Source organism: Armigeres subalbatus, chromosome 2 (assembly GCF_024139115.2).
Source record: "Armigeres subalbatus isolate Guangzhou_Male chromosome 2, GZ_Asu_2, whole genome shotgun sequence".
NCBI classification, from domain to species: domain Eukaryota; kingdom Metazoa; phylum Arthropoda; class Insecta; order Diptera; family Culicidae; genus Armigeres; species Armigeres subalbatus.
The window spans coordinates 353,310,696-353,324,796 of NC_085140.1; the positions used below are offsets into that span (position 1 = coordinate 353,310,696).

At 39.1% G+C, this 14,101-nt stretch overlaps 1 protein-coding gene across 1 annotated transcript; it reads left to right on the top strand.

The window, feature by feature from the left end:
* Positions 1-4,691: 4,691 nt before the first annotated feature.
* LOC134210048 (uncharacterized) lies at positions 4,692-11,765 on the top strand. The gene is given in 4 exon segments (XM_062686070.1): positions 4,692-4,779; positions 8,171-8,248; positions 10,050-10,565; positions 10,568-11,765. Coding segments are annotated over 4 exon segments (1,662 nt in total). The 3' UTR covers positions 11,548-11,765.
* Positions 11,766-14,101: the final 2,336 nt, after the last annotated feature.

A 14,101-nucleotide genomic window follows, 5' to 3' on the forward strand; every position in this document is an offset into this window, starting at 1 on the left:
TCAACCTGCACATTCTTTCATTGATCGGCCACCACCCGATCACGCGCCTTTGCATATCGCCCATCACTATGAAAGCTGTTCCCAGCTCGTGTGTGTTGCCGCAGCTCTGGTAGATGGTATGATTACCTCTAAACGTTCGCACCATTGATCCCTTCCAACAAACCTCCTGTAGCGCTACGATGCCGAATCCACGGTCCTTGAGCACATCGGCGAGTATGCGTGTGAGAGATTTGCAGTTTCACGAACCGAGTTTCCAATCGCTAGTCCCTTTTCGTCGCAGTGGTCTTCGCCGATGGTTCCGGTCCGTACTCTCTTGTTGATTGTTCGTTGCTTATGATTTTTTAAAGGCTGGCTTGCAGGCCAGACACCAAACCCCCTAAATTTCCGAAGGACCATTCCTCCTTATTTCCGGTGGACCATGGTGCACAGTTTCACTTATAGTCCCTCGCTGGCACTCGGACGATGATCAGCTGCCCCTAACATGGAGAACAGACGCTGTTGTGAGCCGATCCTGACATGGAGAACAGACGCTCAATAAAATTTGTACCTCCGGAGAGGAGCAAACCCCCCCTTCCCTGTCAGCATACGACCATAGTTCCCACCGGGGTTGGTTACCCGATCTTCCCTAAGGTTGCTATCCCGGCCAGCACCGCGGGGAGGTAGGGATAGGAGTTGCTGGGTAAGAGGCTAAGGACCGCGAGATGGGGTCTATTTTATTAGAAACTGACTATCTACAAAACGCTTATTAGACCAGTAGCTATTTACGGACACGAAACTTTGACGATGTTCGTGGAGAACCAACGCGCACTGGGAGTTTTCGAAAGAAAAGTGCTGCGTACCATCTATGGTGGGGTGCAGATGACGGGTAGTACGTGGAGGAGGCGAATGAACCACGAGTTGCATCAGCTGTTGAGAGAATCATCCATCGTTCAAACCACGAAAATCGGTAGACTGCGGTGGGCCGAGGACGTAGCCAGAATGTTGACAATGGTTCTCGACAACGATCTGACTGGAACAAGAAGGCAAGGTGCACAGCGAGGAAGAAAACTCTCATGGACGTAAACAAATTTTGGTATGACAAATTAGAAAAAAAATAAGGGTATTTTTGATTGCCGATTCTCAAAAACCATGATTTGTTCATTGCACTTAGTACGCAATGAAAACTAGGAACTCTAAAGTGTATATTACATACTAATTAGTTAGAGTCAGTAGTTAGGTTAGCATTACAATTGGATTTGAAAAGCAAGCAGTACCTACTACGACGGGAATTGGCTCACTCTCCTACTGGTTTCCTGCAAAGTTTTTTTTCTGTTCCCAATCAGGAGAGAATAACAAATTTATATCATATTGTGTTACTGAGCTCAATAGTTTTTCTAACATAGGCTGTTATAAACTTGGTTCAGGGTGTTGTTAAAATAATTGAATTTTCTAATAAAATGAAACATAACCAATTCTGTTATAATTTTGTTAAGGAAAAATGTGATAATAATTTATCATATCTCGATTATATCAACGGTTGTTATAAATAACTGATGTTGGTACAATTATGTTATAATTTTATTTTGCCTTCCTAGTCGGGTTTTTTCAAAGCAACATTTTTGACAGCTGCCGCAGCTAATTTCCCTTATTTGCGGACGGTTCAAAACGGATTTCTATATACACTTATAAAAGGCTTATAGTGGTAATCGAGAGAGGGCCATTTGGCCATGTTCATCAGAAGGTTGTCCTGTAGTAGTGGATTTTGTTGTTAGCACTTATAATTCTATCTTTAAAATCATTCCTAGTTCAGAATAAAACTTAAAATGTTGCTTGGGCTTGTCGCCAATATCAAAAATTAACACCAAAACAACATTTAAATATCAAAACATGCTATGAATAAAAACGAACTAATAGCTTTTGATATTATTCACTTCTTACAAATAGGTCAACTTGATCTCCTCATGATATTTTAGTGCATTATATTGGTATTGTCATCTGATCTTTCACTTATCATACCAATCGTGTACATGTCTCATTTTGCTATCAAATCACGATTTGTTATTATTGAGCTATTTTCATCTCCTCGGGCTTTTGCTTCACGATTTGCTTGTACGTGGTGACTATCAGTCACAACATGGAAATCAAAACAGTGCTGGCATTCACCAAACTTTTATTTTCACCATGAGATGCATCTCAGCTAACACACATGCGGAATAGCTCAGTTGGGAGACATTTGGGCTTCAACAACTTGAAACTGCGAACTAGTTTTGGAAAACGATTGAATATCATTATTTCGTGCAACAGATAGCTGTTTACCACGAACAGCAGAACACTTTTGTTTACTCATCTGTGATTACCTAATGGATTCTTTTTTGCGTTGATTTATGTCATAGCTATGTCACGCTAATAGCAGGAGAATTAGCATTTAATTAATATGATGAGTCGCATAATGATGTGTATATGGCGATGATCCCGACAGTCAGCCACCTAACATGTTATCATTCATCAACTATCGACCTTTTGGTTGTTAGTCCTGTTGTTCGAAGTGAAGGGTGAAAGCTGGGTCATCACATATGTTACCGTCGGGTATATTGGTCCTATTGCGCGGGACGACGACAAATGACCTAACGTTTAATTGCGGGTTTCGTGTCTGCTGGGGTGCATCGAATTAGCATTCCCCGATGTGCGCTAGGGTGATCCGTCCATTAGGTGATGTCCGCATAACTATTACGAGTCGACCACCCTAAAATTCCCGCTTTGAATTAGAAATAGTATCCCCACAAAGCGAAGAGTCCTTGTACGCCCGCCGGATCGCCAGTATAAAAGATTCATATCTCTGATTAAATCTACGAATAATTAAATGGACATCGGCAACATATTTAATGGGGCGTGAAAAGGGGTTGAAGCACCTTCCCCGACGTGCGATTGCAAGTCAAACCGGCGGAAACCTGTGGCGTGACATACAGCCGACATGGGAATTTGTTGTCACTCGTGGTGCAATCACGAGGAAGAACCCCCAGTTTAGCTCGTTCTTTGTCTGTGCCGTCGCTAGTGAGTGAGTGTGGAATGACAAATTGAGGGAATCCAACGACCAAATCACAAATCAATCGTAGCCTGACTTGGTTCTGCTTTAAGTCTATTTCGTTTGAATATGTTTTGGTACCGATACCGCTCATGCGAAACTGGGGTTGGACGAAAAAAAAAGGTTTTGACTCCAGGCATTCGGCTATGAACAAAGAACTGGAAAAATCTATTAAAAGTATAGTTTCAAAGCTGTTTTTTCCTCCCTCTCCATCTGAAGGCTTTTATGCGGAAAAACGATGGCATCAAAGGATGAGAACTTAGTGTAGCAAAGTCCCGTCCTCACCGAAATAGGAATATAATGGATCCTCAGACAGCTACCGTTGCGACATGAAATCTTGTTTGAAATGGAAATTAATCGCCAAAGGGTTAACTTTGACTTTTGCTCTCAGTTTATGAAGTAGCTCCGATCCCGAGGAATGTAGAAGTTCTTTCAATAATGGAACGAGATTGGAATGAGATCTTTGACTTTCATCCACAGCAAGGATTTGAAGATTATTCATTCTAAGATATACTAAAGTATTTACAATCATCATGCTCATCAGAAAAAAATCAGATCAATCCATCTACCGGAAATGATGCCTGTTTCACATTAAAATATTTTTTTTTAATTGATGTACCGTCAGTAGGGGTGACATTGGGCTAAAATGTGTTATTTTCCAAGTAAATTTAATAAAGCTAAAATTCTACAGAGTTTAAATTGGCCCATTTATACCCTTTCAGAGGGGGTGACATTGGGTCAAATAAGATAAAGTTCTTTTGTAGAGCACATTGCGAGAAAAACATGCAAAATTAGACTCATATATGAATATGTACGTTAATTGGAAGATATTGATTTGGAAAATGTATTGGAGGTAACCACTTTCCCTTCGATGGGACTCGAACCCATGACCCTACAGTACGCTAGACTGGTGCTTCAACCAACTAAGCTACGAAGGACCTCGCGTCGGCCTTCGCAACCTAGCGGCTACTGAACGAGCTCGAGATTCCCAAATTGGACGCATAGTCAAATCACTCGCAATCCATTTCTCAAGCCAACACTTCCACATGTGTATAGTACACGTCCACATTGGAGGAGCGGTCGGGTCTGACCTTGACGACCGACTGGCAAATAGTTTACACAACCTCACTTGATCAGTACAGTTTGCGTATAGTTGGAACACTCAATCTTCGTAGCGTTATAACCTTTTTCGTGGACGTTTCATCAACGTGCCTTCTGGAGATCGAAGTAGGACGTGAAAGAGACGCTAAAATTTCCTCATCCGTCATTTTACCGGTTTTTCGATAAAAGTGGCTGGCTCAAAGCATATCGTGTGCACACAATATCGTCAATAGCATTGATCAGCAATCCGACGTCTACGAAGGTGGGTTAGTATGGACAATGGTACATAGGACGTGGATGGTAAGTACCATCATGAAATAAGGGTCTGTTCAAATATTACGTAACGCAATAGGGGGTGGGGGGTTGTTTTATTTTTGTTACGATTTGTTACGCAAAATATAGGGGGTGGGGATCCTTCAAGAAATTGGTACGCGAGTTAGCAACGAAGCTACCCCAGCGGTGGTAGAAAAAGCTGACGACCTCATCGCAACGAGTTGGCGACGGGCCGCCAGAACGAGGGCATTACAGAATGCTGACGACGGCATCAGAACGGATGGTAACATCGAGCAACCTGGCAGTTTCGGCGTGCGACGACGATGACGACGGAAAGTGCAAGTGTAAGCATTTGAGGTGTAATAAGTTTCAATATTGAATAAAGCAATCAGTTCGATTTAGACTCGCGAATGATGAAGTAACCTTTTTTTAAAAAGAGAAATCCGTTCGTATAAACTTAACTGGAGGCTCCGGCGAGATCCTCCTATTCGGGAATAGTATAAAGTGATAAGTGCAAAAATCTTAGTGGATTCCAGTACCGGTTTCCCTGGTTCAAAGAGCCAGGCACATATCACAAAGCGACCTGCAGGACACTGTGGACAAACTCCAAAAGGAAAACCAGATCGGCACGGCTGGACCAGAGTAGCGAAGGAGCAAAACGGAACAATCCAAAAGTGCCTGCCTGCAGATCCCCCGACTGAGGAAGGACAGCCATCATCAAGACCAACGACCCTAATGTTGGCCAAACACAGGACCAGGTCCTCTATGTAAGTAATTCTTTCGTTTATATTTTAACTAGTGATCCAAGGAGTAAGTGAACATATAATTAGACCCAAACCGTGACCCAAAAAGTTTTGAATAAGTGTTTGATTCTTTGCAACTTTGATATAAGTGTTTAGCCACATTAAAGATTAGTGTTTAGTAGGAAAGTGTTAAATAAGATTAGTGAGTGAACTTGGAATCTGTGAAAAGTTTATATTTTGTTTTTGACATGGCTCAAGCTGGCGATAACAACGGTGCGAGAGCAGAGCAAGATGCTGCTCCAATTCAGCTAACCATGCAACAATTTATCGAATTGGGGAGATTGCCCGATTTTTTGCGTGATCTTCAACCTTTCGATGGCAAACCAACTGAGCTTATCAATTGGTTAGCAGACGTTCAAGGGGTAATTGATATGTACCGGGCACATGGAGCTACAGATGCTCAAATTGAGTTAATTGGTCGCTCTGTAAGACGGAAAATCAGAGGAGAAGCTGCCGATATTCTAAATGCAAACAACATCATGCATAATTGGACCCAAATTAAGAACACCCTGCTTCTCTATTATAGAGATAAGAGAGATTTGAAAACATTGGATTTTGAACTCACTTCAATTAAAAAAGCGAGTAACGAGAGCTTAGGCACCTATTATTCTCGCGTCAATGAACTGTTGTCGTCAATAATAGCACAGATTCAAACGGAACCTAAATTTTTTTGCATGCAAATTCTCATATCGATTATTTTAGAGAAAAAGCAATCGACTCTTTTATACGAGGTTTAGAAAAACCTCTGTGCCACCATATAAAAACTTTCAACCCGACAACTCTGAATCATGCATATCAATTCTGCTTAGATTACTTCAATATGGATACTCGATCTGCTCCTTATAGAAATGAGCATAATGCTCAAGCTCCAAAACCTAGAGAACTCGAACCACCAAGAATCCCTCCAAGGAGACCATCACCCCATCCAACTTCTTCTAGACACCAACAACCTTTCTATCCAATGCACCAGATGCGACCGTTTTCCCATCAACCACCATTTTTCCAACAACCTCCATTTTTCCAACAACCTCCATTTGTCCGCCAACCTCAGCATCTCCAACAACCAAGATTCCAAAATAATCCTTCCAGCAACCTAACAGACCTCTTCCCAAACCGGAACCCATGGAAGTAGATCCTAGTATCCGATCTAGGAATATTAATTATGGCAATAGGCCTCCATGGGAATAAAAAGATCACATCCACCCTACGATCAACAACCAAATTTTAAACGAATGGCTCATCCTTTGGAATACAGTTATCCATATGATTTCTACTACCCTGATTACTACTACCCCAGCACAGATTTTTTTGACAACTACTATTATCAAGACGAAATTTCAGAGGAGCAATCTCAGCCAGATGTTCATCATCACGATGAGCCGAAGGCTGAGGAAAATCAAATCAATCAAGAAGAAGAAGATCCTCAACCTTCAACTTCTTCTCAGACCAATTTTTTAGAATGGAAGCCGAGTTGGTAACTCCAACTCTTCCGTACATTTATCTGAAAACCAGTATCGGAAATTTTCCATTTCTCATAGATACAGGTGCTAATATAAATATAATTGAACCAAAACTAGCTTACAAGTATAAAAGTTCCAGACCCTATGATTTCAACGCTGATAAAATTTCTAGTGCTAGTGGTAAATTTCATGCAACTTCAGCCATTGACATTGTATTTTTCTACCCCAAAATCAATCATTCTGCACAGTTTTTGCTTCACAAGTTTCATCCATTTTTCAAAGGAATTATTGGAACAGGTATTTTACAAGCACTCAACGCAATAGTAGATCTTGAAAATAATGTTTTACATTTGAAAAAAGGCATTGAAAATTTAAGTATCCCACTTTCACGATATAACCCCGCAAACCCAACATCCAATAATTTATTCAGAATATCTCACTTGTCAACTAACGAAAGAGATAAGCTTCAAAAAGTTTTGAGCGCTCATTCAGCAGTTTTTCATCAACCGGATACAAAACTTACTTGCGGTACCACAGTAGAATGTTCTATCAACACTACCGATGATGTACCAATTCACCAAAAGGTGTATCCGTATCCTGCTGCTTACACCGAAGAAGTTCGGAAGCAGGTTAACAAACTTTTAGCTGACGGAATAATTAGACCTTCTCGCTCAGCTTGGACATCACCAGTATGGATAGTGCCAAAAAAGGCAGATGCATCCGGTGAAAAGAAATTTAGGATGGTCATCGATTACAGGAAACTGAACGAAAAGACCATTTCCGACCGCTACCCTATGCCTGAAATTGGATATGTTATTGACCAATTGAAAGGCAATAAATATTTTTCCACTTTGGATTTAGCATCTGGTTTCCATCAAATACGGATGAAAGCCAGTGACATCGAAAAGACAGCGTTCTCGATCAATAATGGCAAGTATGAATTTACCAGAATGCCATTTGGGTTGAAGAACGCACCCGCAACTTTTCAAAGAGCAATCCGATGATGTTCTTAGAGAACACATTGGAAAAATTTGTTACGTTTACATCGATGATGTAATCGTTTTTGGAAAGGACCTCGAGGAACATTTAAATAATTTAGACATAATATTCACGACTTTGAATGAGGCTGGATTGAAAATTCAGTTGGATAAGTCGGAATTTTTACATCATGAGGTAGAATTTCTGGGATACATAATAAGCTCAGAGGAATCAAACCAAATGGAAAGAAAATCGAGGCAATTAATCAATTTCCAGAACCCAAAAATCTAAAGGAACTCCGAGGGTTCTTAGGAATGATGGGATATTACCGAAGATTTGTCAAAAGATTTTGCAAAAATCGCAAAACCTCTGACAAACCTTTTAAGGGGAGAAGCCCCGCATCCAACAGAAAATATCACTTAACGACAAGGAGAAACTATGTTTCCAAAAAATGAAAAACTTGCTATCATCATCTGATATTCTCATTTACCCAGACTTTAACAAGCCGTTTATCCTTACTACGGACGCCTCCGACTATGCAATCGGTGCCGTCCTATCGCAGGGGGAATTAGGTAAAGACAAACCTATACATTTTGCATCCAGAACCCTATCAAAATCGGAAGAAGGATGTTCAGTACCGGAAAAAGAAATGCTGGCCATATATTGGGCACTTCAAACTTTCAGAAACTATCTCTACGGAGCAAAATTCAAAGTAATTACCGATCATCAACCCTCACCTTTGCGTTATCACCTAAAAACACGAATGCTAAATTAAAAATGGAAATCGTATCTTGAGGAACATGATTATGAGATCATGTATAAACCAGGTAAAACCAATGTAGTTGCCGACGCTCTAAGTAGAATGGTTTGTTCCATGACGGCAACTCAACACTCTGCTGAGAATAGCGATGATTTTTACATTGAGTCTACCGAGGCTCCTATTAACGGCTTTAAACATCAAGTTATTCTGAGGGAGGGCCCGACCAACACAAAGGTATCAAATCCATTTGTTAACTACACTAGAATCGAAATTACATTACCTGATATTAACGATGATTCTATTTTACAGGTACTAAAAACACATTTTGATCTTTCGAAAGTAAATGGATTGTTAACAACCGAAACACTGATGGGCAAAATTCAGGAAATTTATAAGAAGCATTTTGGTTCTAAGAGGTTGTTAAAAATCCGTTTCAGCCAAAAGATCCTCCAAGATGTGCAAGAGGAAGATGAACAATGGAACATCATCCAACAGAACACTACAGAGCACACCGTGGTGCTGAGGAAAACAAACAACAAATTTTGAGGAAGTTTTATTTTCCAAAACTTGCTCAAAAATTGAAGGATTTCGTGATGAATTGCAAAATTTGTCACGAGAATAAATATAATCGTAACCCTATTGACTTCCCTCTTCAGGCCACACCTATTCCAAATGCCCCTTTCAAAATCGCTCATATAGACATCCTATTCCTTGAAAGTGACCACTTCCTTACCTATATCGACAAGTTTTCTAAATTTGCGCAAATTAAACACGTTGAGTCAAGAGCAGCAGTCGATATAGTCCCTGCCGTAAAGGAACTCCTTTTAAATTACAATCCCCCAGAAATAGTAGTCATGGATGGTGAAAAATCTTTCATGACCGGAGATTTGGTAAACTTTTACAACACACATCATATTGAACCATATGTTACCGCTACAGGACGGAGCGAAATGAATGGTGTTGTAGAACGTTTCCACTCTACAATCTTAGAAATCTACAGAATTACAAAACATGAAAATCCTGGAAAACCTGTCAATGACCTACTCCTTTTGTCACTCAATACGTATAACTCCTCCATCCATAGTGCAACAAATACACCCCTCTTGAAATAATTCTTCCGTCCCCTCGAACCCCAGAAATCATAGAAAATGTTTTAAGAACTTAACAGAAAAGCAGAAAAAGGATTTGAAATTCCATAACAAATCTAAGAAAGCTACGGAACTTGAATGTAACCAGGAAGTATACGAAAATGCAAGACAAAGAATAAAACACAAGCCACGGTTCAAGAAAACCAAAATTAAGCAAGTTAACAAAAGTACTGTAACTATGGATGATGGAAGAAAAGTTCATAAGAATGACATTAAGGTTAGGAAAATTTAATTTGTGTCTTTTCTTCTCTTCTTTTTGCAGAATGTTAATATTTTTGTGTCTAATGACAGAAGCAAGAGTGGATGTTAGAAGAATAGATCATTTCTAGACCAACATTTGAAAAGGGCGTAACAGCCAAAATTCAATCCTTCTGATTCTTTGTCCACATATATAGCTATATATGTAGACGAAGAATCAAAAGGAATAAATTTTGGCTGTTACGCCCTTTTCAAATGTTGGTCTAGATTTACCGATTGTTATCTTTCATTCAGGATTAGCAAGAATTCAAATTACGTCCCATTACTATGTTCATCATTTCAATGTTACCTCTCTGAAAGCTCATGTCGACAGTCTTAGGAATCAATTTGATCAATTGAAAATCAACCAATTCACACCACTCACTTTACAAAAATTTGATGAAATTCATCAAACACTAAAAAACTTGGCCCCTTCTAGGAGACATAAGCGCTGGGATAGTCTAGGAACAGGTTGGAAGTTCATTGCAGGAAGTCCGGACGCAAACGACTTAAAAATAATAAACTCTTCCATTAACGAACTTGTTAGCAACAATAATCAACAGATTAGAATAAATAGGGCACTTAATTTGCAAATGAAGGAACTTGTTTACAAAACCAAGGATGCAATAGAACTTTCGAATGCTAAATCATTAGAGATTTATTCACTAAATATTTTTCTTAACTTAAAATATCTAGCGGAAAAATTAGAACAGATTGTTGATAGTATATCTTTAGCTAAAGCCGGATTTTGAACGAAAAAATACTAAGTCAGGATGAAATTGAAATATTGTACCAAGATTTATCCAAGCAAAATATTACACTTCACAATGTCTTGGAAGCACTAAACCTTGCAGATACAACGATCGCCACCAACAGCAAGGAGCTGACTTTACTGATAAAAACCCCCATCTTGGATACGAGGATTTTCAACAAGATTCACGTCTTCCCCGTCACTGCTAGTCACCAGCAAATCCATTTGACTAGAAGAAACTATTTGCATCATGAAACTGGTGGCTACATCGTGAATTCGTTAGAGGCAACTATATACAAAGTCCACCAAATAGAAGCGGACAAATCCAAATGTGTACCAAACCTTCTCTCGGGACAGCAAGCAAGCTGCAACTACACCATGAACCCACCTAAGGAGGAAATCACATTTATAAATGACGAAAACATCATTTTGAACTCAAACAAAAACATATCCTTCGCATCAAATTGTGGAATCGGTAACCGTACGTTATCTGGAACATTTTTGATATCATTTCACGATTGCGAAGTAATCATCAACAACATCAGCTATTCTAATACCATACAGAATATAGCTGGAAGTCCAATACAGCTGCCATTGGACGGTCTTGCAATACAAAAGCAATTTACAATAGCAAACCTCAGTTTGGAACATCTACATAGTTTGCATCTAGAGATGAGAAAGGAAATGGAGTACATTCGATTGAACAACACCAGCATCCAGTGGCCTTCGTGGCCCATTTTTGGAGGAATCCTCTCCCTCCCCTGCATGATAATCGGTATCGCAATTCTTTTGAAAATTTTCTCCAACAGATCAGCTACCTTGAAGATACAAGCATCTAACGCCACAATCAAACAGGAACCGATAGTGGATATTCAACCCAGGATCAAACCTACGACATTGATGTATGTGATTCAGACGGAGCCTCATCTCTCAGGAAGGGACGAGTTAGCAACGAAGCTACCCCAGCGGTGGTAGAAAAAGCTGACGACCTCATCGCAACGAGTTGGCGACGGGCCGCCAGAACGAGGGCATTACAGAATGCTGACGACGGCATCAGAACGGATGGTAACATCGAGCAACCTGGCAGTTTCGGCGTGCGACGACGATGACGACGGAAAGTGCAAGTGTAAGCATTTGAGGTGTAATAAGTTTCAATATTGAATAAAGCAATCAGTTCGATTTAGACTCGCGAATGATGAAGTAACCTTTTTTAAAAAGAGAAATCCGTTCGTATAAACTTAACTCGCGTAACAATGAGAAAAAATATTTATATTTTTCAAAAAATAGTTATTGTCTTCAAAATAGCATAAAATACACAAAAAATAATAATTTATTGTATCGTGGTTCAAATTCTACCAAAAACAAGATTTTTCTCAAAAAAAATGTATTTGTTACGCGTTACGCATGGGGGTGGGGGTAGTTCTAAATTTTGTTACAGATTGTTACGAGGGGGTGGGGGGTTCTTAAAAACAACGTTTTTCGCGTTACATAATATTTGAACAGGCCCTAAGGTGAGTTCATTTTACCTTAATTTATTTCCACAAATTGAACATTTTAGGGTTTTAAATGGATTCTGGGTTTAGATTTGCTATTTTACATCTCTTTTGGACTAAAGCAAAGCGAAAGAAGTAATATTATGTAGGGCGTGACAGTAAAAGGGTGTTAAGTCATTTTTATATAACACCCTTTTTTTTGATCTTCACTGGTATTGCCTGTTATTTATATTCAGTATATTCGTCACTTAGTTATACATGTTTACAAAATTGTTTGTTATTCGGTCTTGTAACACTGTGTTATTTAAATACGAGCTCCATTAAAATCGAATACTGGAGAATATTTATCTCAAATCAACAACACCCAACGAAAATCCCCATGCAGACCTAAGCCTATTCGTATGTAGTTGCTGAAACCGGTACATTTATCTTAAGAAGAGACTTTTTTAAACTAATTTTATTTGCTAATTATTTAATACATGCATTCATCTCTTAGACTTTCATCCTTATTCACTATGTTACATTTTTAGTTATTATTAATACATTTCAATTGCCTCTGGCAGTTAGGATTTTTCCTCTGGTTGAATTGAACCATGTAGGAATTAAAATGTTTTCAACTTAAACTAAACTTAATCTAATTATACTAAGGGTACAAGGAGCTAATCGTTGCAATAGAAGATTGTAACGATTTTGTCTAAAATTTGAAATAATTTTGTTGGACATTTGTTGCAAAGTCTCAATATTAGAAATTCTATGAAGTTCATTGGTACTATACCACGAAGGCAACTTCAGAATCATTTTCAAAATTTTATTTTGAATCCTCTGAAGTGCCTTCTTTCTGGTATTGCAGCAACTAGTCCATATTGGCACAGCATACAACATGGCTGGTCTAAACATTTGCTTGTAAATCAACAGTTTGTTCTTACACGCAAAAAAAGTGTTCATGAATTCGTGAACTAACGAGTTCACGGTGTATTTTTTCGGGAACAACAGTCACGGATTCGGGAATACAGTCACGTTTTCTGGAGCGTTCTGGAAAACGTAACTGGTGTTCCCGAATCCATGAATTAAATCACGGTGTATTTTTGCTGGTTCACGAATTCGGGAACGCTATTTTTTGCGTGTAAGACAAAGTTTTGATTTTGTATTAATAAGTTGATAAAGACATTTAATATATTTGTTACATTTGGCTTGAAGGCCTTCCATGTGACTTTCAAAAGTTAATTTTTGATCCAGCAGAAGTCCTAGATTTTGCTTTACTAGACCAATTAATTGGAACCCCATTCATATTGACAATATGGACTTCGTGGCCGTGCGGTTAGCGACGTCAATCGTCTAGACGCATGTGCTGTGGAGTGTGGGTTCGATTCCCGCTCCGGTAAGTAGAAAACTTTTCGTAAAGCGAAAAGCTCCACTGGGTGTTGTGTAAATGTCCTGTACGTTATCTCATGCTAAATGTTAAATGTTCAGTTTGTGCGACCTCTGGTCGAAGACGGTGATTCCGTCTTTTTTATATGTCTGCTAGAAGGTTTCAAATAGGAAGCTCTCGGCTTATGTGGGAAAATTATAAGAGTTTTGGAAGCATTCGGGGAAATTTTCCATTTTGGCAAGTAAGTAGAGAAAATATCCAAACTTTTTTGCAATCTACTACAAATGACACGAACGCTTCGACCTTTGGCAGAATGGCCCGTGTCATCTGCAAACAAAGATTTTTGACACCCTGGTGGTAAATCAGGTAAGTCAAAAGTAAAAATGTTATACAATATGGGCCCCAGTATGCTGCCTTGGGGAATCTATCTTATTTAGAATTCTGATAGTTTACCTTAGGGACGTTCCGATACTTCCGATATATCGGAATATCGATATTTTTGTTTCGATATCCGATATTTTTGTATCGATATTTTTCTTTCAATATATCGGTCATATCGATATGTTTGCTTTCGATATCGATATATTGAATCAAGACATAGTAACACAAAAATAACAATTGCATTGTGTTTTGTGAAAGAAAATACTTCAAATTGGATCTAAAATGA